This window comes from Lutra lutra, chromosome 5 (assembly GCF_902655055.1).
Source record: "Lutra lutra chromosome 5, mLutLut1.2, whole genome shotgun sequence".
Lineage (NCBI taxonomy): Eukaryota > Metazoa > Chordata > Mammalia > Carnivora > Mustelidae > Lutra > Lutra lutra.
The window spans coordinates 150541181-150567455 of NC_062282.1; the positions used below are offsets into that span (position 1 = coordinate 150541181).

At 43.4% G+C, this 26275-nt stretch overlaps 1 protein-coding gene and 1 long non-coding RNA gene across 4 annotated transcripts in view; one reads left to right on the top strand and one right to left on the bottom strand.

Moving 5' to 3' along the window:
- The first annotated feature begins 1267 nt into the window (after positions 1-1267).
- Positions 1268-20943, top strand: LOC125099850 (zinc finger protein 354B). 3 transcript variants are annotated; one of them, XM_047729387.1, is made up of 5 exons: positions 1268-1815; positions 2499-2584; positions 6511-6637; positions 7370-7465; positions 18798-20943. In XM_047729387.1, exons 1-5 carry the CDS (start codon positions 1569-1571, stop codon positions 20375-20377), a joined length of 2136 nt encoding a protein of 711 aa, XP_047585343.1. In that variant the 5' UTR covers positions 1268-1568; the 3' UTR covers positions 20378-20943. The 3 variants fall into 3 exon arrangements, with proteins under 3 accessions (XP_047585343.1, XP_047585345.1, XP_047585344.1); XM_047729389.1 differs by having other exon boundaries at positions 1268-1472; XM_047729388.1 differs by having other exon boundaries at positions 1268-1458.
- Positions 4527-26275, bottom strand: part of LOC125099855 (uncharacterized) — a 59963-nt gene continuing 38214 nt past the window's right edge. Inside the window, exons 5-6 of the long non-coding RNA XR_007127378.1 lie at positions 6462-6652; positions 4527-4678 (exon numbers count right to left, since the gene is read on the bottom strand). This is a non-coding gene — a long non-coding RNA (uncharacterized LOC125099855). The remainder of the gene's footprint in view (positions 4679-6461; positions 6653-26275) is intronic.

Sequence of the window (26275 nt, forward strand, 5' to 3'; positions counted from 1 at the left end):
GCGAACCCTCCCTGCCTCACAGACTAACTTTTATAGAGGTATTTTAGCTAGGCTATACACAGGTGCCCAATGAGATTGCAATACACAGAGAAAACTGCACAGTCATGCTAGGTCTGCTATACACAGAAAAACTGCTAGGTAACACACGCGTGGCCAATTGAATTTCAATTTACCCTAGTGGATATATGTGCGCCCCACTGATTGGATGTCTTCGCCAGGCCTGGCGGGTCCTTGTATCTAGGCTTTGCAAGTACGTTCCTCTGGGAGGGGTGGGGTCAATCTAAGTTCACTGCATAAACACAAAGTGACTCCCTCTGGCTAACCAGGCCCTTACAAAATACATTTAAAAATTTTAATTTGCCATAATGGAGGGCACTGAAGCCATTCAAAACATTCCTCGGGGAGAGTTATTTACTGGCAAATTCAAATGTCCAAGGTACATTCCTATGTGGGGTAAAAAACCAAAGTAGGTTACAATTGCTATCTGCAAGATTCCATTTTGCTAAAAGCAGGTCGGCAGCAAATGTTCACCAAAATGTTAACCACTTTTGGGCGGTGGCACTGGGTACATTTTTCTTTCGTTTTTGTTGTTGTTGTTGTTGTTGTTGTTTGTTTGTTTTTTCCCTATTTATAAAATTTCCCCAATGGGACACACTCCCATTAGGAAGAAAAGAGAACCATTGGTTTCTCCGCCCCTGGAATGCCCCTCCCCCCCCACACCCGCTGCTGCCAGGGAACCCCACTCACTCTTCTGACCAGGCCCAGATGCCACCACCCTGCTTTCCTTTGTTTCTCCCCATAACGCTTATCTTCTAAAATGTCACAGAATTACGTCATGGCTTACTGTGTGCTTCCTACCAACTCCGCCCAAAAAGTACTTGAAAGCAACGACCTTTGTTTTGTTCAAGGATTCCCAACCACTTATGGCAGCCCTTGCCACAAGAATGTGCTCGAAACACGTTGGCTGAATGACCGCAGGGGAAATAGGTTTGTTCTCGGCGATTGTCTAATTGCCTTACTGTCATTGTGCCGTTGTACAGCTACAAGACACGGCCCTCGGCGAATCGTTTCCTTCACAGGAGTCCGAAGCCAGAGCCCTCGCCGCCCAAGCGGTGGGACCACAAGCCCGGAAGCGGGAACTCGGCACGTGACAGGCTCCCCCTCCCAGCCACGCAAACCAGAGAGGAGAACTACACTTCCCAGAATGCGTAGGTTCTCGCCTAGACTACATTCCCCAGGGGCTTTAGCGGCCGTCCCTAACTCGCCCCCTGCCCCGCCTCTCTGGACAGCCGGCTTTTGCAGCCCACGGCTCCCCGGCCTGAGTTCAGCCCAGTGAGGTTAGAGACCCGGAGAAGGGGTCCCGACCCCGGGCTGCTGTCCATCCGGGCGGTGCCGGAGCCTCCGCCTGCGGAGCACGGCCGGGAGGCGCAGACCCCGGAACCCCGAGGCCTGGGGGAGGTGAGCGGCGGAAGGTCGGGGGAATGCGGGACAGAGGGAGGACCCCGGCCTTGGGAGGATCCCGCGCCGGGGCGGGGGGCGCGCGAGCGGGGCCTTTGTAGGCGCACGCAATGGGGGCCAAGGGCTGGCACCACCGCACTAGCCGTCCCGCGGACGTGCCCCTGACCGCGGCAGGTCGGGCACTTGTCCCCACCTGTCCAGGCCCCGGTCACCCCCCAACTTCCTCCGGACCCGTGCCCGGCGCTCTACCTGCCGGGCCCTGCCGGCGTTTGGATTTGCTCCCGGCTGTCAGTGAACCTGAGGAACTGTTTCCACCCCTCCCCGGCGCCACTGCCTTCCCGGGCTGCAGGCTCAGAGGTGTGTTTTCCGATAGTAGTGAATTGCCGGCGCCCCCCTCCCCCCACGGCAGAATTTGGACTGGAACCCAGGATTTTGGTCTCTGTGACTGCTCCTCCGGCCGCCATCGGAAAACTGCTGTCATACGTTTCCCAAGCACTTTTCTCTAAAAACCTGGAAGGAGATTCCTTGACAGAAGGGGGAGGAGTTGGGGGCGGGTGCAGCTTGAGGTGGAGAAAAGTTGTCCCCTGCGGGCAGTAAGGTTAGAGCCGGTGCTGTGGAGGCGCGCGGTACGGATCCCGGTGCACCCTCACTGGCTGTGTGCACTGGGGCAAGTGGCTCCCATTCTGCCCTCAGTTTCCTGATCTGTAATAAAATAGGCGTGGACAATAGTACCTATGCTGCGGGACTGAACGATGTGAGCCGTGCCTGGCCCCTGGGGCAGGTTCAGTGAGTTGTTGCTGCTACTGAAGCTGGAGTCCTAGGTCTTTTTTCTCTGAGCCACAGGGGGAAGAGTTGGGTCCCGGCCCACTGTGGGCTGGCCCTTGTCTCTGGGCCTGTCCAGCTCCAGCTCCTTCTGACTTCCCTCTCGGAGGGCACGTGGCCTCAGTTCTCAGGTGGTGGAAGGATTTCAGAGCTGGTGATTCTCAGGGGTGGAAAGCAGAAGGGGCTTCTCTGTCCTGGCTCCCTTTTTCCTCTTTCAGATTTGCCTTCTGGAGACTCCACCCACCCTCAGGGAAGAGCCCAGAAAGAAGATATGGCTATTGGATGGAGGGAAGCAAGGTCTCATGTGAGTTCATTGACATCTTTGGTCTTAGAAACAGATATATGTATAGATATCTATTATATCTCTATCTCTATATAAATACAGATATAGATATAACAGGTATATATATATCTATATATATATCTAGATATATAGATATCTATATCTAGATATATATATACCTGTTATATCTCTATATATTTTATATCTATATATATTTTAATTCTCAAACTGAAGTCCTTTGCTGCATGCAGTCTTCTGAAGGACCTGGAGCCCAAGCCCTTTCCTCCTTCAAGAGTCGATCCACCCAGGGGGAGGGTGGATTCTGTAGGGAATGTTTGCCTCCTCCCTGCTAATCCATGTCTAGTGTTTCTCTTTTTTTTTCCTAACAGACACTTCTTTTTACTTTTTCGTTTTTTTTTTTAAAGATTTTATTTATTTATTTGACAGAGATCACAAGTAGGCAGAGAGGCAGGTGGGGGGGAGGAGCAGGTTCCCCGCCAAGCAGAGAGCCCGATGAGGGGTTTGATCCCAGGACCCTGAGATCATGACCTGAGCTGAAGGCAGAGGCTTTAACCCACTGAGCCACCCAGGCGCCCCCAGACACTTCTTTTTATTCATTAATCTCAATTCAGTGTATGATTACTATCTTGATAGGTGAGATGCCACGTGGGGACAGAACACACACACACACACACACTTGGCAGTTCCTTTCTGGCCCTGTTTCCTTGGCTCACCCTGGTCTCCCTCCCTATCCTTGGTATTTTTTAAGGATAACCTCTCTAGACTTCTCCAACCCATCATTGTCTGTTTTTTCCTCACTCTTTGTGGATCACGTGCCTTGTTTCTGTACTCTTCCTGAAAACTGTTCTGGATCTGCTATTTTCATTCTTCCCTTGTTGGAAACAGGAGAGGGACCCGGTCCAGGTGAGCCAGTGCCTGACCAAGGAATAGCTGTGTTGGAGGGGACACAGCTGGAGAGATCTCTGGACTCCGAAGGGCAGAGAGAAGACTCCCCAGGAGGGAGCAGGGAGGGGTGTACAGGATATCAGGAGTGGAGAGGCAGGGTCTCCAGTGGGTAGGAAGCGGGGCTTGAAGCCAGACTGCTAGGCTTGAACCCATCTCCTTGGTTACGTGGGCCCTGGACAGATGTGCCCGTTTCCTCACCTGGACAATGGGAATAACAAACATGCCGACCTCATGGGACAGGTGAGAGGGTCACGCAAGTCAGTGCATGGGAAGTGTTTGGATTAGGGCTGGGCACTAGCAGACGTCCAACAAGGGGTGGTTGTGGGAGCCTGATGGTGTTACTGAAGTGCTGATACCACTCATGCCGACAGATGGGACCTGCTGGACCGTGTTGCTGGCACTTGTCCTTTCACTGCTCATCTGCATCTGACAGTCATAGTGTTGGGGGTCTGCCTGAGGGCGTGGCCTTTGTTTTCATGCTCACGCTGGCGCAGCAATGATCATCCCCATGTTTCACACTAGCAAACTTGAGGCTCAGAGACATCCAGTAACCTGAATTCAAACCCCAGTGTGTCTGGCCTCTGGGTCCAGGCTCATCACTGCGTAGCCATTCCCCTGGTGCCTCTTTCGGATCCCAGGGCAGCCCCAAACCCCGTGTTCCCAGAGCTCTTCTCCACTGTTGTGTTGATTTGGGGCCCAGGAAACACGGTGGTGGTTGGTCCTGGGCTGGGACTGGCTGGTGCATATTTCTAAAGCTTTCCCCTCTAGTTCCCACAGACTGACCTTGCTCTCTTGCCCAGAATCTTCTCCATCCCTGCAGGGGAGTGAATGCATATGGCATTCTCCCTAACCTCACCTGCTCCCATGTGGCCCTACTGCATGGGCTTGCGGGTAAAGCCCAGCAACAGGCGTTTAAGACCAGAGAGAGAATGTACCAAGTGCTGGCTTAACAGAAGACTTTAGTTATTGTCCTGCCTCTGCCGCTGGTAAAGTAGGTGGCCTGTGGTCTTGACTGTCCTGGACCAGATTCTGGTCCTTATCTCTAAAATGAGGATAGATCTGGGAGATGGTATATAGTCCCGCCCAGGTACACATTCTTCTTTCATTGATCCAATGTGTTTATTTTGTCTGCCAGCTGGACTGTAAATTCTTTGAGAGCAAAAATTATTTCTCATATTCCTCCCTAATATGTAAATAATCCAATGTTTTTCTTGCCATAAAGATATTGTATAATCATGGTAAACATTGTAGAGAATAAAATATGCACATATGTGTGCATAGATGTATAGATGTGTGTGTGTGTGTGTGTGTGTGTGTAGAGTTGACCCTTGAGCAACACAGGTTTGAACTGGGCAGGTCCAGTTACCCATGGATTTTTTTCAATCAATACAGTAGAGTACTGTAAATGTATTTCTCTTATGCTTTTTTTTTGGTTTATTGTTTCAGAGAGAGATCGCGCAAGTAGATGAGTGGAGACAGAGAAGAGAGATAGAATCTCAAGGGGATTCTGTACTGAGCACAGAGCATGACTCTGAGAGCATGACCTGAGCGGAAATCAAGAGTCAGAGACTTAACCAACTGAGCTACCAAGCGCCCCTTATGATTTTCTCAATAACGTTTTCTCTAGCTTATTTTAGTGTAAGAAAATAGTATATAATACATATAACATGCAGAATATGTGTTTATCAACTGTTTATCGGGAAGTCTTCCAGTCCACAGTAGGCTATTAGTAGTTACGTTTTGGGGGAGTCCAAAATTATATGTAGATTTTCGACTGCATATGAAGTCAGGGCCCTTAACCCCCTCCTTGTTCAAGGGTCATCTGTATATATTTTTTTCATATATTCAAAAGAAAGTAGAATCACCCTTAACCCCACCATCTGGAGATAATCACTGTCAATCATTTGTTGTGTATCTCTCAGCATCATTCATATATATATATATAATTTTTATCAGAAATGAGTACAAACTATACACTGATATATAACAAATATAAATATTTGTATTTAACATGATCATGGGTATCTTTTTAACAGATATTGACCTAACCATCAGTTGCACTGGTTGCATAGTATTTTATATTGATGTGACAATAGCTAACATCTGAAGCTTTGGTACATGGTATAATTACATTGTATGGATTATCTCATTTATTTAATAGCTCTATGCGATAGGTTGTGGGAGGCATTTTTGCAGTTAAGAATGGAGACTTGGACATGTCCCTGCACTGGAATCCCAGGTCTCCCACTGACTAGCTGTGAGACTTCAGGCAAATTTATCCTCTCCGTGGCTGTTTTCCGTCATGTAAATGGAGACAGTGATAATATCTTCTCTTAGGGTTGTTGTGACTTTTAGATACAGATTATATTAAAGATTAATAGGTAACTGAATTAGAAAAAAGAAAGATCAATAGGAAGCTCTAGGGATTGTACCTGGCCTGTGTAGAGCATTCGGGAGAAGAGAGAGATTTCGGTTTCCATTATTTCTGTCCTCCAGCTTCAGTGAGCACTCAGTGCCTTCTGTTAGTGACCCTGCCCTTCATCATCCGTGATGACCTAGCTTGTTTCTCATTTTTTTGTATTACTAAAACCATGATAAATGCTCTATGTGCACTTTTGTGTACTGCTCATTATAGTAGAAATATTATAATTGGTGAGTTAAAGAATAAACATATTTTAAAGATTTTAATATGTATTATCAAATCCCCATCAGCAAGATTATTCTAATTAACACTCCAGTAGTCTTAATTCCTCCCTGCATCTCCTTATACTGGTTAACACAGGGTCTGGTAAGACTTTATGCTGCTCAGTATGTATTTGTCACTGGCCAATGGTTCATTGAGCAAGAAATAACCTGAAACCTTAAGAAACCAGAATGACATCAGAAGCCTTTCATGGCAGCCCATCCTCCCCCCAACTGCCACCACCTTTACCCTGTGTGATGAGAGGTCCTGGGTGAGCTGGGATGGCTTGTCATTACAGGTGTCGGTGACCTTCGAGGATGTGGCTGTGCTCTTTACACGGGATGAGTGGAGGAAGCTGGGTCCTTCTCAGAGAAACGTGTACCAGGAAGTGATGCTGGAGAACTACAGTAACCTGGTCTCACTGGGTATGGGAATTTTCCCTGTAGATGAAAAAGTCAGACAGTAGCATAAGTCAGCACCTGCTTCCCTGCATAAAAGCTGTGGGGCATCAGGAACTTTCAGCTGAATTTGGCCTTGGGGTTGTGCACATTCTAAATAAATATTTAAAGTTTCTTTCCCACTATAGGCATGGATTTGTCCCACACGTGGGACAGCTGACATACTTGTATGTTAGAAATTCCCTCATAGTTAGGCAACATTTCCTGCTGTGATTTTCTGTGATTTGTTGCTCAGCTCACGGCAGAAAGCATTGCTCAACCGTCTTCATTACCCTGCCGCCAGCCTTTCCCAATTCTCCCTTCCAGCCTGACAAATATGTATAATCCATCTTTGAAAGGGAGTCAGATCGTGCTTTCTCATTTTAAACAGGGCACTTGGTGTGGGTACCTGTTTACAAACATTTAGTCTGCAAATCTAACATATTTCCTCTTCTGTGGCAAGCCGTGGGTACTCTAGAGCTGCCTGTGTATCTGGCGGCGTCTCTAACCTGCAGCTACTTCCCACACAGCCACGCCCTACAGGCCCCTTGCCTTTCCCCTCAGACACGCCCTCACGTCCCCCGGGGGCATGGCTGGAGCACCCCACCGGAGCTCTTTGTACCATCCCGTGCGTTTTCCACTCAGATCCATGATGCATCTTTGAGTCAAAAGAAAACCAAGTCTTACATTTCTCTTTTATTTTTTCCTGTTTCTGAGCAGGACTCCTGTTTTCCAAACCAAGAGTGATCTCCCTGTTGCAGGAAGGAGAAGATCCCTGGAAGGTAGAGAAAGAAAGTCCTGGAGGCCCCTCTCTAGGTGAGTGGGTAGGACCAAGTGGTGGGGGATGGGCGCGGGCAGCAGTCTTGCGATAAGTGGACGGTGCGGCTCGGAGATGTTGGTTAGGAAGGTTTCTCCGGGGCCTCTGTCCTGGAGAAGTGACAGAGAGGGGACACTCAGGCCTCAGACACGAGCTTTCTCTTACTCTCTGGTAATCACTTCCCAAATGAATCTCTCAGGAGCTCTTCTTATTCGTCCCTGTTTTCAGAGGAGGTCTGCACATCGCGGATTCAGTCAGCAAACAGTGTATTTAAGGAATGGCAGAGAATCAGTCTGACCGAAGCTCAGGGTTATGTGAGAGAAAGAGCCGAGGAAGGAAAGGGGTCAGAAAGCTAGCAAAGCCACATTACACTGGGCTTTGACAAGAGTCTCGGCCATGGGACCGTCCCATGGAAATGAAAGATTTTCAGCAGAAGACTGGAGTTCTGGGTATTTTAGAAAAATTGGCTTAAATGTGGAACAGTGTAAATGTCCTCTGGTACGGACGTGGCTGGAGAAGTTGGAGCAAGTCACTGCTCTGGAATCGAGGGCCACTGTCGGAGACAAGAGCAGCTGGTGTGGACAGCTGGCGTGGTGCAGGGGGCAGCTACTGCTGTGTCACTGTTGATGCTGAAAGGCGATGACGTGGCTGTATGTGCATGTGTAATGTGTGCGGAAGTGCAAACAGAAAGGCTGGGGGGACACACCTGAGCTGGTGCCAGGAGCTCCACGTGGAATGGGATCGAGAAGGGGCAGGATGAAAGAGGGCTTTGGTTGTACGTAATCTTAACATTTCAAAGAGAATAGATTGATGAAATCCTTATGTAATTTGAGTTTAATAAGAATAGTCACTTTGAAGCATGGTGGGGGATAGATTGAAAGTGAGGGAAAAGCTGATGGGGAATCTTCCTGGAGACACTTGCAGTAAGGTAGGTGAGATGTTTCTAGGGTAGGACAAAGGCATGGGCACTGGAGTCCAGAGGGAAGGAGAGGGGTCCCTTTGTTAAGGGTGTAGGGTGAGTTTGCTGTGGGGTGGGTCTCACTGGGGAGTGAGTGGAATGCGTGGGGAGAGATGCTGGTGGACAGCTGTACGAGGTCTATGGGAGCTCTGAAGGCAGGTCAGGGAGCCCTCGGTACAAAGGTGGCATTTGATGCCTCGAGCTGACCAGGCAAGGGCACAGAGCAGAGGACAGAATCCCAGGAAACCTCACCATTTACAAGGTGGGTTAGGAAAGAAGACTCTGGCTGAGCCTGAGAAGTCATCAGAAGAGAAAAACGGGAGAGGCAACTGACAGGGAAGCTGGGGACAGAGAGCTGATGAGTGCGGGAGCATCCAGGTTTGAGTCCCCATCCCCTACTTTCCTGTCCCCTAATGGACAGTGTGTGAGCTCTGTGCTGGGCACTGGCCATGTGACACTGGACAGAAAGACGCAGGTTCTGCTGGCTGGAGGTCACGGTTGGGTGGGGAGACAGGTGATGGTGCACTGAGCGCACACAGGTGTCTAATGACCCCATAGGATGGCTGCAGAGTGTGTGAGCATGCGCAGCAGAAGGGGCGGTGTGGGCAGAGGCTTCTGGGGGAGGTGGGATCCGAGGATGTGGAGCCGGGGTCCAGCCACAGGAAAGGTCCACCTGATTCCAGAGAAAGGAAGCCAGTGGGTGCTGCCGGGAGCCAGGAGAGCGCTGCGGGGACCAGCGGGGGGGGGGGGGGGGGGGGGGGGCTGGACACAGGATCTGGTCTGTGTCTGAGAGCCAGGCTGGGAGCCTGGGGACTGGGAAGTAGTCTGACCAGGGCCCCAGGCGTACACTGCTGAGAGCAGCCTGCAGGCCGCGGGGGGCATGTTGGCGTGGAAGTGAGGGCTGCTCCCCGCTACTGTCGGGTCCAGATGCGTCAGTGATGGCCTCTCATTCTGTGGGCCCCGCACAGGAGCTGCAGGGCGGGCGCTCTCCCTCCCTAAGCCCCCAGGCCAAGGGAGCCTTCTTCCCACCATACTCTGAGGTTTCTGCTGTGGGAACCACCTGTGTGTCTGTCTATCTTACTCTGGTTTGAGAGAAAGACACAAGGTCTGGGAAGCGGGTAGAGGCCGCCATCAAGTGCCCAGAGCAGGCAGGAGTCCGTGAATCAGCCGAGGCTCGGCAGGGCGGCGTCTGGGCCGAGTCTGGCAGGAAAGATCTGAGGAAGAGAAGGAAGGCTCCGTCCCTTTCCCTGCGGCTCCGGAGCCTCCTATCCAGGAACGCATCTCTCTGAGTGAAGCGAGTCATCGGTGGGTTCCGGGGAGTAAAAGTGTGACCAGAGTCTGGAGTCTGGAGCTGTGCTGAGAGGCGCTGGGCCCCTGGGGAATGGGGCTGGAGTCCTCAGCAGCCTCCTTCTCTGCATTGGGGACATGTCCCTGAGGGTGGACCACGGGTGGGAGCCGGGAGGAAGAACAGCACAGCCAACCGGTAAGTGCACATCCCTGGACAGGATGCGCCTTCTCTCCTGCAGAGATGGCAGTCACCCCGGGAGTGCCTGCGTGTGTCTGTCTGTCCGTCCAGAACCCCTGGCGAGTCTCCATCTGCCCGGACTAATGCGGCCTCAGAATGGCTTCCCTCCGGAGTGCAGCTGGCTTTACCCTAAGCGCCGGTGAAGGACGGGGTGTTCTGGAAGTAGCTCAGGTGGTTAACTCTGGACCAGGCCGGAAACCTGCCCCTCCCGCAACCGGTGACGGAAAAGCCCGTGCTCAGGGCACCTCTAGCGGCCTCCCAATGTGCTCCCCCCGCCCGCCTTTTAAAAAAACATTTCAAAACTATTCGCAAATAGGAAAAACAGAAAAACAAAGGGTCATGGGGGGAATGTTTGAAGTGAGAGGTGGAAGGCTCTGGCAGGAGGGGTGTGCCTCTCCTCTGAGTCTCTTGCTGAGAAGGGAGCACACCTGCGGGGGGGGGGGGGGGGGGTGGGGGGGGAGCGCTTTGCCGGAAGACTTGTAATGAGGCGATTAAACCAGCCGGTACATCGTGAGTTAGCTCTAAGCCTGAATGTGGAAATAGTCCTGAGATCTAAAATTTAAAAATGCAGGTATGATCTGGGTAAACAGTTACCTTCCAGTGAAAATGTGCTTTCCTTGCCTGTCACTTTCTCCTTCTTTGTCATCTCAGCGCAAGAAGCCTGGTGGGGGGACTGAACCCCCGACGCGTGGTCAGCAGAGGGGTCCCTGGGGGCTGCCCCCACACAGAGGGTGGGGCCTCTTTTTCTAACTCGCACAAAGATGCTGCCCTTAGCAGCCCAGCAGCCCAGCAGGCAGGGGGTTTAAAGAATGAATCTCGGAGGAGGTGAAAGCGGAGAGCAGGTACTCATAGGTGCCTCTACTGTGTTTGGTCAGTCTTGTCCTTGTCCCCTGCCCCCTCTCCCCAGCAGTACCCTTGCTGGCCCTGCACCTCCCTCCTGCCACCAACCTCTGTTCCCATAGCTGCAAGAATGCTCTATTAAAAGGTAAATCAGGCCACCTCACTTCCCTTCAGAAAACCTCTCCTGGCTTCCTTCTTGATGTTTACATTTCAAAGAGATGGCTCCCAGGAGCTTAAGAAAAACATCCTTGGTGGGGGCCTGGGTGGCTTAGTTGGTTAAGCAATTAACCATCTGACTCTTGATCTCAGCCAAGGTCTGGCCCTCTGGGTTGTGAGTTCAAGCCCCACATTGGGCTCTGCACCCGGTGGAGCCTGCTTAACAACCAAGAACATCCTTAGGTTTATGTTCCCGGAGGCTTATAGTGTTCACAGGTTTATATACATTTCATATCAAAAGCACAGAGGAAGGATTTAGAAATGCAAATATTCTCAAAGAAATGCTTTGAGGAAAAGGTACAGAGCCCTCTTTCCCTTTGGAGCTCCCACCACAGAATTTTCCAGAGCAACTGTACTTTCACCTTCCCACCTGCTATGCAGGCATGGAGGTTCCAATTTATCTAGTGTTGCCAAACTTCTTATTGTCCCCTCATAATTTTTTTATTATGGTAAAACACAAGTAACATAAAATTTGCCATTTTGACTGTTGTTAAGTGTACAATTTAGTGGCATTCAGCTCATTCCCAAGGCCGTGCAACCATCCCCACCATCCAGGTGCCAGAAGTCCTCTCTAATCCCTTCCTGAAACTCTCTTCCCACTAAACACTAACTCTCCACCCACCTGTCTCCAGGCCCCTGCTAATCGCTGTTCTCTGTCTCTGTGTTTGACTCTCCTAGGAACCTCATAGAATTGGAATCTTATAGGGGTGCCTGGGTGGCTCAGTGGGTTAAAGCCTCTGCCTTTGGCTTGGGTCATGATCTCAGGATTCTGGGATCGAGCCCCATGTTGGGCTCTCTGCTCAGCAGGGAGCCTGCTTCCCCCCCCCCTCTCTCTGCCTGCCTCTCTCCCTACTTGTGATCTCTGTCAAATAAATAAGTAAAATCTTAAAAAAAAAAAAAAGAATTGGAATCTTAGAACACTTGTCATTTTGTGGCAGGCTTATTTCATTCCACATCGTGTCTTCAAGGTTCATCTACATTGTACATCTGTCAGAATTCCATTGTCTTAGGGCTGAACAGTATTCCATTACATGTCTGTGCCACACATGGTCTATCTTTTGGTCTGGATATTTGGATGATTTCCATCTTCTGGATCTTGTGAATAATGCTACTCCGAACGTGGGTGTGCAAATACCTCTTTGGGTCCCTGCTTTTGGTTCTTTTGGGTACATTGGAGTGGAACTGCTGGATCACTTGGTAATTCTCTACTTAACTTTCTGAGGAACTACTATTCCCATTGTGGCCACATTAGTTTACATTCTCACCAGCAATGGAGCGGGGTTTCAAAGTCTCCACATCCTTGCCAGTATTTGTTATTTTCTGGTTTCTTTTGTTTCTGTTATCCATAGCCATACTCATGGATTTAAAGTGGTATCTGGTGGGTTTTGATTTATATTTCCCTACTGATTAATGATGTTGAATGGTCTTTTCATGTGCTTATTGGCCACTGATATATCTCCTATAGGCAAATGTCTTTTTAAGTCCTTTGCCCATTTTTGTTTGTTTGTTTCTCTCTTTTCCTTCCTCCCTTTCAAATTCCAGTATAGGTCACATACAGTGTTATAATAGTTTCAGGTGTACAATATAATGGTTCAACACTTCTCTCCATTTCTGTGTTCATCTTGGAAAGTGTACTCTTTAATCAACTTTAAACTCTTTAATCTTTAAACATCAACTGTTTCACCCATTCCCCCCACCCCACCTCCTACCTGGTAACCATCAGTTTGTTCTCTGTAGTTGTCTGTTTTTTGGTTTGTCTCCGTTTTTGATGGATAGCACGTTCTGTATGTATCCATTAGCTCCAGTCGGTTTATTGTGTTATTCAAGTCCTTTACTACTTCTTTTCGTCTGGTCGTTTTATTCCTTATTGAAGGTAGGGCATTGAAATCTCCAACTATTATGGTAGAACTATTTCTCCCTTCAGTTTTGTAAATTTTTACTTCATGTGTTTTGAGGATGTGTTATTAGGTATGTAAATGTTTGTAATTTTAATGTCTTCTTGCTGAATTGAACCTTTTATGACTATACATCATCCTTCTTTGTCTCTTATAACTTGTTTCCTAAAGTTTATTTTGTCTGATACTAGTAAAGCCAGTCCAGCTCTCTTTTGGTGCTTCTATTTGCGTGAAGTAGCTTTCTGTCATCTCACTTGCAACCTATTTGTGTCTTTGGCTCTAAAGTGAATTTCTTATTCAAACAAAAAACAGTCTCTGAATTACAGAGAACAAACTGGTAGTTGAGGTGGGTGGGAAGAGGGGTGAAAGATAAAGAGGATCAAGAGTGCACCTACTTTTTTTTAAAGATTTTGTTTATTTATTTGACACAGAGTGAGAGATCACAAGTAGGCATAGAGGCAGGCAGAGAAAGAGGAAGGGAAGCAGGCTCCCCGCTGAGCAGAGAGCTGGATGCAGGGCTCAATCCCAGGACCCTGAGATCATGACATGAGCTGAGGCAGAGGCTTAACCCACTGAGTCACCCAGGAGCCCCCAAGAGTATATCCATTTTATAAGCACTGAGTAATGTACAGAATTGCTAACTCATTATTTTGTATATGAAACTTAGATACACTGTATGTTAATCATTCTTCAATAGAAAGAAAAAAGAAAAGAAGCCAGTCTTTTATAGACAGCATTTGGTTAGATTATGGGTTTTTCCCCCATTCTGCCAATATCTGTATTTTGACTGGATAATTAAGTTAATGTATTTATATTTGAAGTAATTTCTGATATAAGGGACTCACTTCTGCCATTTGGCTTTTTTTTCTATATACCTTATATCTCTTTGTCCCTGATTTCCTGCATTACTGTTTCCTTTTGTGTTTAGTTGATAAACATTTTAATTCCCCTCCAATTTTCTTTTATATATATTATGTAGGTATTTTCTTTTTGGTTACCATTGGGATTATATTTAACATCCAAAATTCATAACACTGTGATTTGAATTTATACCACCTTAAGTACAATAATGTATAAAATCTCTGCTTCTGTATACTTGCATCCTCATCCCCTTTCAGTTACTGTTGTCACGGACTGCATCATTATACATTGTGTGACTTAAAACACAGACCAATGATTTTTTTAAAAAAATACTTTATTTATTTGACAGAGATCACAAGTAGACAGAGAGGCGGGGGTGGAGGGGAAGTGGTCTCCCTGCTGAGCAGAGACCACGATGTGGGGCTCAATCCCAGGACCCTGAGATCATGACCTGAGCCGAAGGCAGAGGCTTAACCAACTGAGCCACCCAGGCGCCCCTCTTTATCATTTTCGAAGGATGGTTTACCAGATGGAGAATTCCCTTTTGAGGTGTTTTTTTTTTTCTTTCAGCACTCAGACTATATCAACCCAATACTTTCTTGCTTCCAAAGTTCCTGATGAGAAATCTGATAATCTTAATGAAGATCCTTTGTATGTTATAAGTCTTGTTTCTCTTTTGCTGCTTTCAATATTCTCTTTTTGGCTTTGGGTTTTGATAGTTTGGTGATAATATGTCTCATTGTTGGTCTCTTTGACTTTATTCTTTTTGGAGTTCATTATGCTTCATAAATTTGTAGATTCATATCTTACATCAAATTTGGGAAGTTTTCAGCCATTGTCTTCAAATGATCCTTCTCCCCTCTTTCCTCTTACCTTTTAGGATTTCCACAATGCTATTTTGGTCCACTTGATGGTGTCCCACAGATCTCTTAGGATCTCTCCACTTTCTTCAATATTTTTTGTTGTTCATTCTCAGACTCAGTAATTTTAATATGGCTTATCCTCAAGTACACTGATTTTTCTGCCTGCTGAAATCTGATTTTTGAGTTTCTCTAGTGAAATTTTCAGTTATTACACTTTTCAACTCCAGAATTTCATTTTGGTTTCTTTCTGTGTTTTCTATTTTTCTATCTCTTTATTGATATTTCATTTTTTGAAAAAATCATTTTCATGGGCTTTACCCATATCTTTCTTTAGCTCTCCTGAGCATCTTGAAAAGTGTTGTTTAAAAGTTTTTGTGTGGCTGATTTGTGGAGCATAACAAATAGCATGGAGGACAAGGGGGAGATGGAGAGGAGAGGGAGTTGAGGGAAATTGGAAGGGAAGGTGAACCATGAGAGACTATGGACTCTGAAAAACAATCTGAGGGTTTTGAAGGGGCGGGGGTGGGAGGTTGGGGGATCCAGGTGGTGGGTATTGTAGAGGGCACAGATTGCATGGAGCACTGGGTGTGGTGCAAAAATAATGAATACTGTTACGCTGAAAAAATTAAAAATTAAAAAAAAAAAAGTTTTCGTGTGGGGTGCCTGGGTGGCTCAGTCAGTAAGGATCTGCCTTCGGCTCAGGTCATGATGCCAGGGTCCTGGGATAGAGCCCCACATTGAGTTCCCTGCCCAGCAGGAAGCCTGCTTCTCCCTCTCCCACCCCCCTGCTTGTGTTCCCTCTCTTGCTGCCTCTCTCTGTCAAATAAAATCTTAAGAAAAATTTAAAAAAGTTTTTGTGTAGTACATCCACCTTTATTTCTTCCTCATAGATGTCTTTTGTCTGTTTATTTTGTTGCTCTGAATGAGTCATATCTTTTTGTGTGTGTGTGCCTTCTGATTTTTTATTGCCAACTAGACATTTGAATTTTATAATGTCATAACTCTGGGAACTAGCTTCTTCCCCTTCCCCAGACTGATTTCCTTCTCATATATTTCCTCCTTTTCACAAAGAGAGGGCTACTTTAGTTATTTGGTAAAGCCTCTTCCAGGCCAGCTTTATTACTGTAAGATATTTGAATTTGGGTAAATTGCTTAATATTTGAGTCTAGTTTTCTCATGAAATGAAAATATTATGCTAAGTGATTTCCAAGTTTCCAGCTAGTCCTAGAGTTCTGTATTTCTACATAATTGAATTATTTTATCATGTTGTTGATGGGGAATATGACTAATACTGCTGAAGCTACTAATCTTATGTCAAGTTTAAAAGTCCATAATTGTTATCTTTGGAAAATATTATCTGACCTACAGTATGTCCAAATCAATTCAGTAAAATCACTTTACAACAGGGAAAAATGATAGTTGTATATATGAATACATGTATTTTTACATATAACTAATTTTTTATTGTTGTCAGGTGTCTCTGTGCCACGGACCGGCCTGAGATATAAACCAAAGGTATTCTCATGTCTTTTTGAGCTTCTGCCTTTCCCTTGGCATGTATGGTGACCTTCTAAATTTCCCATGTATGCAGTTAGTTTTAGATGTCCTTATAAATATGATTGCCCAATGTGGGAAAAAGGTAAAATGTGAATGGGAGAGGGTAGGGGGAAGACAGGCTCTGACCCTTAAATCCCCTGGCAGTTGCTTCAGCCAGTGGGGCAACAATGGCAGGTTGCCTTTGTGTCTGTACCTCCGTGACCCCAAGCAATAATCCTCAGTCAGAACTCAGATCTACAGTAATTGAAGAACAAGGCTCTTTTCACTCTAGCTTCTGCAAGCCACCTAAGGACTGTCAGTATAGCTGCCTGCCATGGGGCTGGGGGCTGGGGCATGGGTAGCGGCTAGCGACTGAACTACCTACAATTTATCAACCAGGCTTTGCCCTAGAAGCTGCCAGCCTTCAGTTAGATTCCACAGTTTCAAAATCATTGGAGCAGCCAGATTCTGCCAGTTCATTTGTTGTCTTAGGTGGGGAAACATAATCCTAGAGCTTCCTACTCTGCCATCTTCCTTAATGTCCACTTATTACTCTTTTGACTCACATTTATTTTACAAGGTTTGGCATTTTCTTTCTTCTTTCTCAAGTAATGTTGATGAGGAGGATTTGGATAGAAGTCTCACGTTAGCTGGTAATAAGCGTGGTAAAACCTTCCATCACCACTTAGAAGTGGGTGATGGGTGGGCACTTGTTATGATGAGCACTGGGTGTTATATGTAAATTCTACTCCTGAAATCAATATTACACTATATGTTAACTAGAATTTAAATAAAAATTTTAATAAACAAAAAAAGAAGTCTCACAGTTATAAAGTTATTTCTTATCATTTGGTAAAGTTTGACAGTTTGCTTACTATCCATCTACCATTGTCTTCAGTTACCCCGAAAGCTTTGGTATTTACTATTTCAACATAAGTTTTATCATTCTGTAAGTATTCTGATTTTTTACTTAGGAAGTATATTTTTTTAAGTGAAAGTGTTTTTTTAAAGATCTTTTCCTTTGTATATTGATATTTTTAAATTCATGTGCAGAAACCTTTTAAAATTGCAAGTCTCTTATTAGATATGATCTTTAAGAGGAAAAGGATTAACCCACTCACTCTTATGCAAGGAATGACAGAAAAGTGGAAGAAGATTTAGTTTTTAGTTTATTATGGAAACTTTAAGCATACACACACACACACACACACACACACACACACAATTTGAAACACTGGATTGTCACAGCTTGAGGAAGGGCGGGAGTGGTAGAAAGGGTAGGTGCTGATGCACAGGGCAGCCCAACACCAAAGAATTATCTGTCCTCAAATGTAAGCTGAGTCCTATCTCTATATAGGACTTAAAATATCTTTACATACTTTATTTAAAATATCATTATATTTTTATAACATTGAGTGGTTCTATCCAAGAATAGGAGTGGTTGTTCCATTTGTTTAGGTATACTTTAATATCATTCAGGGCTATTTAAAATTTTCCTCATATAAGTTTTTTTAATATTTGTTGTAAATTCATTCCACCAATTCTTTGGTAGTGTCAATGAAGATTATTGACTTCAGCATGTTAATTTTATATCCGCTACATCACTGATCAAGTTTTATCATTGATTTTCTGGAGTTATGTTGATAGGGTATTATAACACCAGCAAATAGAGGTAGGTTTATTTCCTCATTTCCTCTTTACTCATCCTTGTTCATCTAATTGGTTTTTCTTACATAACTGAATTGATTAAGACATCTACTAGGAATGTTGAGTAGAAGTGAAAATAATGGGCATCCTTGTCTTGTTCTTTTTTTTTTTTTTTAAAGATTTTATTTTTAAGTAATCTCTATACCAAACATGGGGCTCAAACTCACAACCCCAAGATTAAAAGTCACATGCTCTACCTACTGAGTCAGCTAGACACCCCTTGTTCTTGATCATAGCAGAAATGCTTCTAGTCTTTCTTCATTAAATAGGATACTGGTTTTAGGACCAAACTATATGTATTTTAGCATATTGAGGAAGTATCCATCAATTCTTATTTTCTTGAATGTTTTTACTATCAGTGGTGCTAAGTTTTTTTGAAGGCTTTCTCTCTGTCTCTAAATATACTCACAGTTTTTCCCCTTAGGTACCTACTTTGTAAAATACCACAGTAAGTGGTAATAATAAGGGCAATGGATTGTTGGAGCTGGATTCACGAAAGGGTACACAGCGAAATTAACATTGGAACTGAATCTGAAGGCTACAGAGGAGTTTGGCATGTAGAAAAAGGAGGAATGACATTCAACATTAGGAACAATTACATAAATGAGAACAATGGCATATAAATAATGTAAAAGTCTGTCATAGGCTTTGGATATCAGACTGTACTTAATTCATACTTTTCTAATCCTGTCTTCCCATTCATTCTGCTGGTTGCCTTCCTAAAATGAGCTTCCTTTATACTTTTAGTTACCCTAGTCCTTCTGCCTTCATCCATTATTGTTTTATATGTGTTACTTTCCTATTTTTTCCTCTTGCTAGTATCTTTTAGCCAGAAAGCAAGCCCTTATTTAAATATCATTAGTATTTATTCTTTCTACACATTAAGTCTCAGCCAATTGTGTGAATCATTAGTGATTTTTTTTTTTTCAGGATGTAAGAGCAGTCCTAAAACTACAAAGTCAACTCAAACCCAAGATTCATCATTTCAGGGGCTAAGAAGGAAAAGACTCAAAAGGGATGAACCCTGGAGTTTCCTATCAGAAAAACCCTGCATATATGAAGACAGATTAAAGAAACAAAAGGACAAAAATGAACGTTTACAAATAATTTCAATCACCCATACAAAAATCCTCCCTGTAAAAAGAAGCCATAAAAATAGCAACTTTGGCCAAAATTTCAGCCTGAAATCAGTCTTTGTTAAGCAACAGAGGGTTGCTAGAGAAAAAACACCCTCAAAATATGAAATACAAAGAAATAGCTTCAAGCAGAATTCAAACTTACTTAGCCAATCAAAAATCAAAACAGCAGAAAAGCGGTATAAATGTAATATATGTGAAAAAGCCTTCATTCACAATTCTTCCCTTCGTAAACACCAGAAAAACCACACTGGAGAGAAATTATTTAAATGTAAGGAATGTTTGAAAGCTTTCAGCCAAAGTTCGGCTCTTATTCAGCATCAAAGAACTCATACTGGAGAGAAACCCTACATCTGTAAAGAATGTGGGAAAGCTTTCAGCCACAGTGCATCCCTCTGCAAACATCTAAGAATCCACACTGTGGAGAAATCCTATCGATGTAAAGAATGTGGTAAATCCTTCAGCAGAAGGTCTGGCCTTTTTATACATCAAAAAATCCATGCTCGAGAAAATCCCCACAGATACAATCCAGGTAGGAAGGCAGCCAGCACATCCCTTCCCGGATGTCAGAGAATTCACCTCAGAAAGAAGTCCTATTTATGTAATGAATGCGGCAACACCTTTAAGTCGAGCTCATCCCTTCGTTATCATCAGAGGATTCACACGGGAGAGAAACCTTTTAAGTGCAGTGAATGTGGGAGAGCCTTCAGTCAGAGTGCATCTCTTATCCAGCACGAAAGAATTCACACTGGAGAAAAGCCCTATCGATGTAACGAATGTGGAAAAGGTTTTACTTCTATTTCAAGACTTAACAGACACCGGATAATTCATACCGGTGAGAAACTGTATAATTGTAACGAGTGTGGTAAAGCCTTAAGTTCCCACTCGACGCTTATCATCCATGAAAGAATTCACACTGGAGAGAAACCGTGTAAATGCAAAGTGTGTGGGAAAGCCTTCCGACAGAGTTCAGCTCTCATTCAGCATCAGAGGATGCATACCGGAGAAAGACCCTACAAATGCAACGAGTGTGGGAAAACATTCAGGTGTAACTCATCCCTTAGCAACCATCAGAGAATCCACACAGGAGAGAAACCATACCGGTGTCTGGAATGTGGGATCTCTTTTGGCCAAAGTGCAGCTCTTATTCAACATCAGAGGATTCACACAGGAGAAAAACCCTTCGAATGTAACACGTGTGGGAAGACTTTTAGACAGAGCTCATCACTTATTGCACATCAGAGAATTCATACTGGAGAGAAACCCTATGAATGTAATGCATGTGGGAAACTGTTCAGCCAGAGGTCATCTCTTACTAATCATTATAAAATCCACATTGAAGAGGATTCCTTGAAAGTAGATTTGCATGTGTGAAAGCCTTAAACCAAAGCTCAGCAGGGTATACATACTTGAGATTGATTTAATAAATGTCATGATCATGAGAAAACTTTTCTATTTTAATTTTGTCTCATCAGATATTAAATTCTAAGGACAAAGAGCTCTGACTATGTAATAAATATGTGGAAAACTTTCATACCTGTCAGTCACTTTTTAAAAAATATCCTAAGATAAGGGAATCACAATTGTAATTTGATTGCAAAACCACAATTTTGACCATCTGTAAGGTGGGGTTTTTCTATCTTCTTATAGAGTATTATATACTATATGTGATGTATAAACATGAGAAAAATCTGGGTGTAGGAGTACTGGATTTCTCATTAGAAAGACACCAACTGTATAAGCCAGTAGCATATTTATTAGAACTAACATTTTAATAGCAAACAGAACTGATCTTAAAATATATGCATATGTAGACCAAATAACAGATTAAAAAAAAAAAAAAAACCCTGGAAACTACCTCAGTCTCTGGAATTTGCCTTTTCCTAAATTGTTGTCAAACTTTGTGCATGGTTTTCATTAAAAAAGAGAAAGGAAAAAAAGGTGTTCTCTTACTCCTTTATTCTTCTAGTTGTTTCCAAACTACATCTAACAGTCTCCCAAAAAATTTTTGCACAATTTCTAATTTTGTTCTCAGAAATACATTTATTTGTTGCATTGAAGTCATTTATTGTTCAACTATACTTGCTGTGTTCTGCAGTCAAATGCTCTACCATTGAGCTATACCCCCCAGTTGCTGTGTTCTGAACAGCATGTTAATTTAAGTAGAAAAAATATAGTTTGTTTGGCAGTCACTTCAAGGTTAAACCTATTAATATTTTTTTTAGTTGGCTGCAAAAGAAATCTTAAGAAATAATTTAAAGAATATGTCACTGTGGCAACGTCTTAAATCCATTTCATGAAATTAAAGCATGTTTTCCCTACTTGAGGTTTTCAAATTTTTTAAAAAATTCAGATTGCAAAAGCAAATAAAGGAAATAATTCTAAGCCTTAGAAATGGTTTTACTCTGGGGCCCCTGGGTGGCTCAGTGGGTTAAGCCGCTGCCTTCGGCTCGGGTCATGATCTCAGGGTCCTGGGATCGAGTCCCGCATCGGGCTCTCTGCTCAGCGGGAAGCCTGCTTCCCTCTCTCTCTCTCTGCCTGCCTCTCTGCCTACTTGTGATCTCTCTCTCTGTCAAATAAATAAATAAAAAATCTTTACAAAAAAAAAAAAAAAAGGGTTTTACTCAGTAAATATTTGCTTAATCCCAGGGTTGAACCAGTTACCATCCCGGGCACTGGAAATTGTAGAGAAGAAAGAAACAGGCCCTAATCTTCAAGAAGGCAAGAATTGAGAGGATGGGGCTGAAGGGAATAGTGAGTAAATAAGCAAATTATCATAATGTCTTGAAGTTTTCACAGAGAAAGAAATGGTACAGAGGCACCGTGTTACCGAACATCTTGCAGACATTTGCTCAGAATTCAGAAAGAAGGAATGGAGTCTAACCAAGGGAGCTTGATCAGATTTAGTGTCCCAGAGACAGGGATGTCTGAGCCCAGTTCTGGAAGAAGAGGAATTTTCCAGAGAGTGAGATAAGTACATAAAAGAGAGACAGCCACACATGCAAAGATCCAGGTGCATGACAGCATGGCACATTTGTAGAACATCTATTAAGAAATGAGAATGACAGATGTTGAAGCTTGAGAAGGAGGCAGATACCAGATAACCAAAGGTCTTAACTGCCATTCTAAGGAACCTGAATTTGATTCTGAATTATGGAACTGATGAAAGATGATACATAAAGGAAATTGTCTGACAATAATATATGGAGAATGAGTTTAGGAGCTTGAGGACAACTGAGCAGACTGGAGCCTAGAGTATGGGCTGTGACAGTAACTTGAATGATAGGTAAATGAGGCTCTAAACTCACGCCCGGGGCAGGGAAGTGAAGAATGTGTGACAAATATTAACGTGGTAAAATATGGTTTTTACAATCAAATAATTGGGAGTGGTGAGTTAAGAAGGAAGGTAGGTTGACTCCCAGGCTTCTTCCTGGTTAACTGGATGGTTGATGGTGCCATTCGCCAAGCAGGCAATACAGGAGTGAACCAGTGTGATCTGGCACATGTTAAAGTTGATCGTATGGATCCAAGAGGGAATTATGAGCCAGCAGACTAGTATTAGGAGTAATTAAAATAGAGTTGGTAGTCAGAACCACGGTATATGAAATTCGTCAGCAGAGAACAGGATTAGAATGAGAAACAAAGGAGTCACAGTTAAAACCCAGGAAAACACCTATATATAAGGAGCTGGTCAAAGCTAGTCAAAGAGGAGGAATTGAACTAGATGAAATGAAATGGCTCTACAGCCAGAAGAGTGATGTCACTGAGCCCAAAGGTGAAATGAATGTCATCAGATAGTCAGTAGTGTTAGATGCCACAAATCAAGTAATAAGGAGTAAACTGGAATTGGTAACCAAGACAGTACTGGAGACTTCAGTGATTTATGGTGAATGGAAGCCAGATTATTCTAGGTTGGATTATTAATAGGAAGGTGAGAACTAGTGGGCTGTTTCAGACATGTTTCAAGAAGCTTAAAGGAAGAGAAGAAAAGAAGACTGTGTTTAGAGGGGAGAAAATGATTTCTGTGTTAATGGGACAACAGCATACACATGCTGAGGGTGAATTAAAGGAGAACATTAGGTGGGACACATTTTCTGCAATGTTCTAAGGGAATCAGGGTTAGAACACAGGTGTAGAAATTAACTTTAGGGTGGAGGAAAAAGCCTACAGAAAGACGGGAATGCAGATAAGTTCCTGTTTGATTTGGAGGTGAAGGAATTTCCTCCTGCTGACCTTATCTTCTATAAAGTGGGAGAAAGATTCATTTTTTAGAGATATTAATTATAGTAGCAATTTTGTGGCCTTTGGGTATCTAAAATATGTTAATGAATTTCAATCTGTGATTTGCAGATGTTTTTAGAAAGTCATGGCTCTGAGTTCATTCTACATTCTTGGGTCAAAAGCTCCACCTTTATCACTTTTCTATGTTTGGCACTTGTGTTACTTTTTGTTTTTTTCAAGAAAAATTGCTTGTGAATTAGAGTTTAAAAACTACTTGGGAAGGGGGTGGTGCCTGGGTAGCTCAGTTAAGTGTCTGCCTTTGGCCCAGGTCATGATCCCAGGGTCCTGGGAGAGAGTCCGGCATTGGGTTCCCTACTCAGTGGGGAGTCTGCTTCTCCCTCTCCTCCCTGCTTGTGCTTTCTCACTATCTCTGGCTCTCTCTCTCCCAAATAAATAAAACCTTTTAAAAAAAATTCTTAGGAAGGGGAAGAAAGAATGCTTTAAGAGTTATAAGGAATTATAAGAAGGAAGAGAGACTGGAAAGAAATGTAGGAATTCAAAAGGTAGGTGTGTGGAGATAGATGGAAAGGCATTCACATCAGAGGAAAAGTTTGTGCAATGACAAGGAATCATGAGAGGACACGACGTGCTCACTGTACTACTGCAAACAGTATTTTTTAAACTTCATTTTCGGGACACCTGGGTGGCTCAGTTGGTTAGGCAGCTGCCTTCGGCTCAGGTCATGATCCCAGCGTCCTGGGATCGAGTCCCGCATCGGGCTCCTTGCTCGTCAGGGAGCCTGCTTCTCCCTCTGCCTCTGCCTGCCATTCTGTCTGCCTGTGCTCGCTCTCTCTCCCTCTCTCTCTGACAAGTAAATAAATTAAAAAAAAATCTTTAAACTTTATTTTCCAATTATTTCTTACTAGTACATAGAAATACAACTGATTTTTGTACATTGACCTTATATCCAGTAACCTTGATAAATTCACTTTCTTCCAATAGCTTATTTGTATATTCTTTTGGAATTTCTGCATATACAATCATCATCTGTAAATAATGGCCATCTTATTTTTTCTTTTCTACTCGTAATACCTTTTAAATTCTTTTTTTACATTATAGTACTATATGGTGCAAGCCAGTGCAATGTTGAATACAAATAATAGCATTCAGTATTTTACCATTTAATGTGTGAGCTTTAATTTGTGGTTATCTGTTATCAGAATAAGGACATTCCCTTGTATTCCTAGTGTGCTGTGAGGTTTGTTTGTTTGTTTGTTTGTTTTTTTATCACAAATGGTGGTATTTTGTCATATTCATTTTCTGCACTGGATCAACATGACCTTATTTTTTCTTCACACTTTTAATAGAGTACATTGAATTTTTATGTTAACGAATATCACATTCCTTTGAATAAATCCTACTTGGTTATAATATATCATCATATATGTGTATGTGTGTATAAGATCAGGTTTCTTCCTTAATAAATACAAGTCTGAAGAACTGACCAAGACTGTATTCTAAGAATTGAGAGCAGAATTTTTAATCATTCAAATCTGAAGAGTGGATGGAATCTTAATATCTGGAGAGGAAGGGAAAGGCAAGGGCAAATGTACTATAGGAACAAAAGGCTCAGAGCAAGAGTGAATAAAGCATCTGTAGGAACCAGCGGGAAACTAGTCTTTCTGGTGTAGAGGGCTCCTGATAAGATAAAAGAAAAAATAATATTGGAAATGAAAGCTTGAATTAGGTTATCAGAGACCTTGAGTGCTGTCTGAGACTATAATAGCTGGGATATGATCCTTTAGATATTAAATCACTGTTCATATCTGAGGAACAAATGGTCAATTTGAAGGCTACTCTGATGGGACTGAAGGCTGATTTGACAATTTCTGGCTTGTGAGACTGGCTGAAAGACACGTTATTGTCAGTAAGCATTGGGAAAAACTGTTCTCAGTGAGCAGTACAGAAAACGGAGGGTAGCTCCATTCTTGATGCCTGACAATTGCTCTGGTATTTTGCCAAATGCCCCAGGTGATAAAATTCTTAAAGCTGACTTTATGAAGCTTTAAATTTTAGATTTTTCAAAATCAAGGTGCAATTATACTTTCAAAATCAGAAGATAGAATTCAGTTAGTATTGTAGGTCAGTATGTTTCGGGTTACAAAACCAAGTGTTTCTGGAATACATTTTCTGAGAGTTATAAGAAAAAGTTTTTCATTTTGAGAGATAACTTCTTGTTGGAACACTGGACAAAGAGTCAAGAGATCTGCATATTTGTCTGCCCCCATTCTGCTTCAAGTTACATAGCCTCTGGCCTTTTCAACTATACAAATTCCACTGTGTTGTTTCATCTACTGTTACAGTTCCTACTGGTGTAGATCAACTCAAAATTTTAAATTTACATCTTATGCATTTTTTGTGTAGAAATGTTGATATGAGCACAAAAAGAACTACAAAGAAATACTATTCTCATCTATCAAATTGTTAGTAATACTACTGGCACATATTGTTGGATAAAATAATTAAATTATACATTATAAACTAAAAATTTCAACCTTTTAAAAAGTGAATTATTGTAGGAAAATGGAGTAGACAGATATAATTTTCCTTATTTTTCCCATTAAGTATATCTAAAAACTCATAAAAAGACTGAAAAGTGGAGAGAAGGTAGGTCAGGTAGGAACCTCAGGAAAAGAGGAATGATATGGTGATTGTGGGGTTTTTTGCTTCATATGCCCCAGACTTGGAGCTGAAGAACCAGGAACACAAAAACATAAAAATATTGCAAAGCCCCAACATGAGCCTGTATTCTTTAACCAAAGGGCCAAGAAAGGGGTATCCCTAGCAAGACAAAAAATTCTTAGATAATAACCACTCTACTTCAGCCAAACAACAGAAAAAACTAGTCCTATCCCTACCCACACCAGCAAAGACTGAGTGGGGACCCTAGACTCCTCACCCTCCTTGTGAGACTATAAAGAGGGGTCATAAAACCCTTCTGGGTGGTGTCAGAAAAGGCCAAGAGCTAGGACATGCATCCATGCTGGCTGC

What these genes read in the sequence shown, in the direction of transcription:
- LOC125099850 (XM_047729387.1), top strand. Translation starts at nt 1,569, where the DNA reads ATGGGGGCCAAGGGCTGGCACCACCGCACTAGCCGTCCCGCGGACGTG. An exon ending in CAGTAACCTGGTCTCACTGG is followed by an intron (nt 6,638 to 7,369) that starts GTATGGGAATTT and finishes GTTTCTGAGCAG; the next exon opens with GACTCCTGTTTTCCAAACCA. An exon ending in TCCTGGAGGCCCCTCTCTAG is followed by an intron (nt 7,466 to 18,797) that starts GTGAGTGGGTAG and finishes TTTTTTTTTCAG; the next exon opens with GATGTAAGAGCAGTCCTAAA.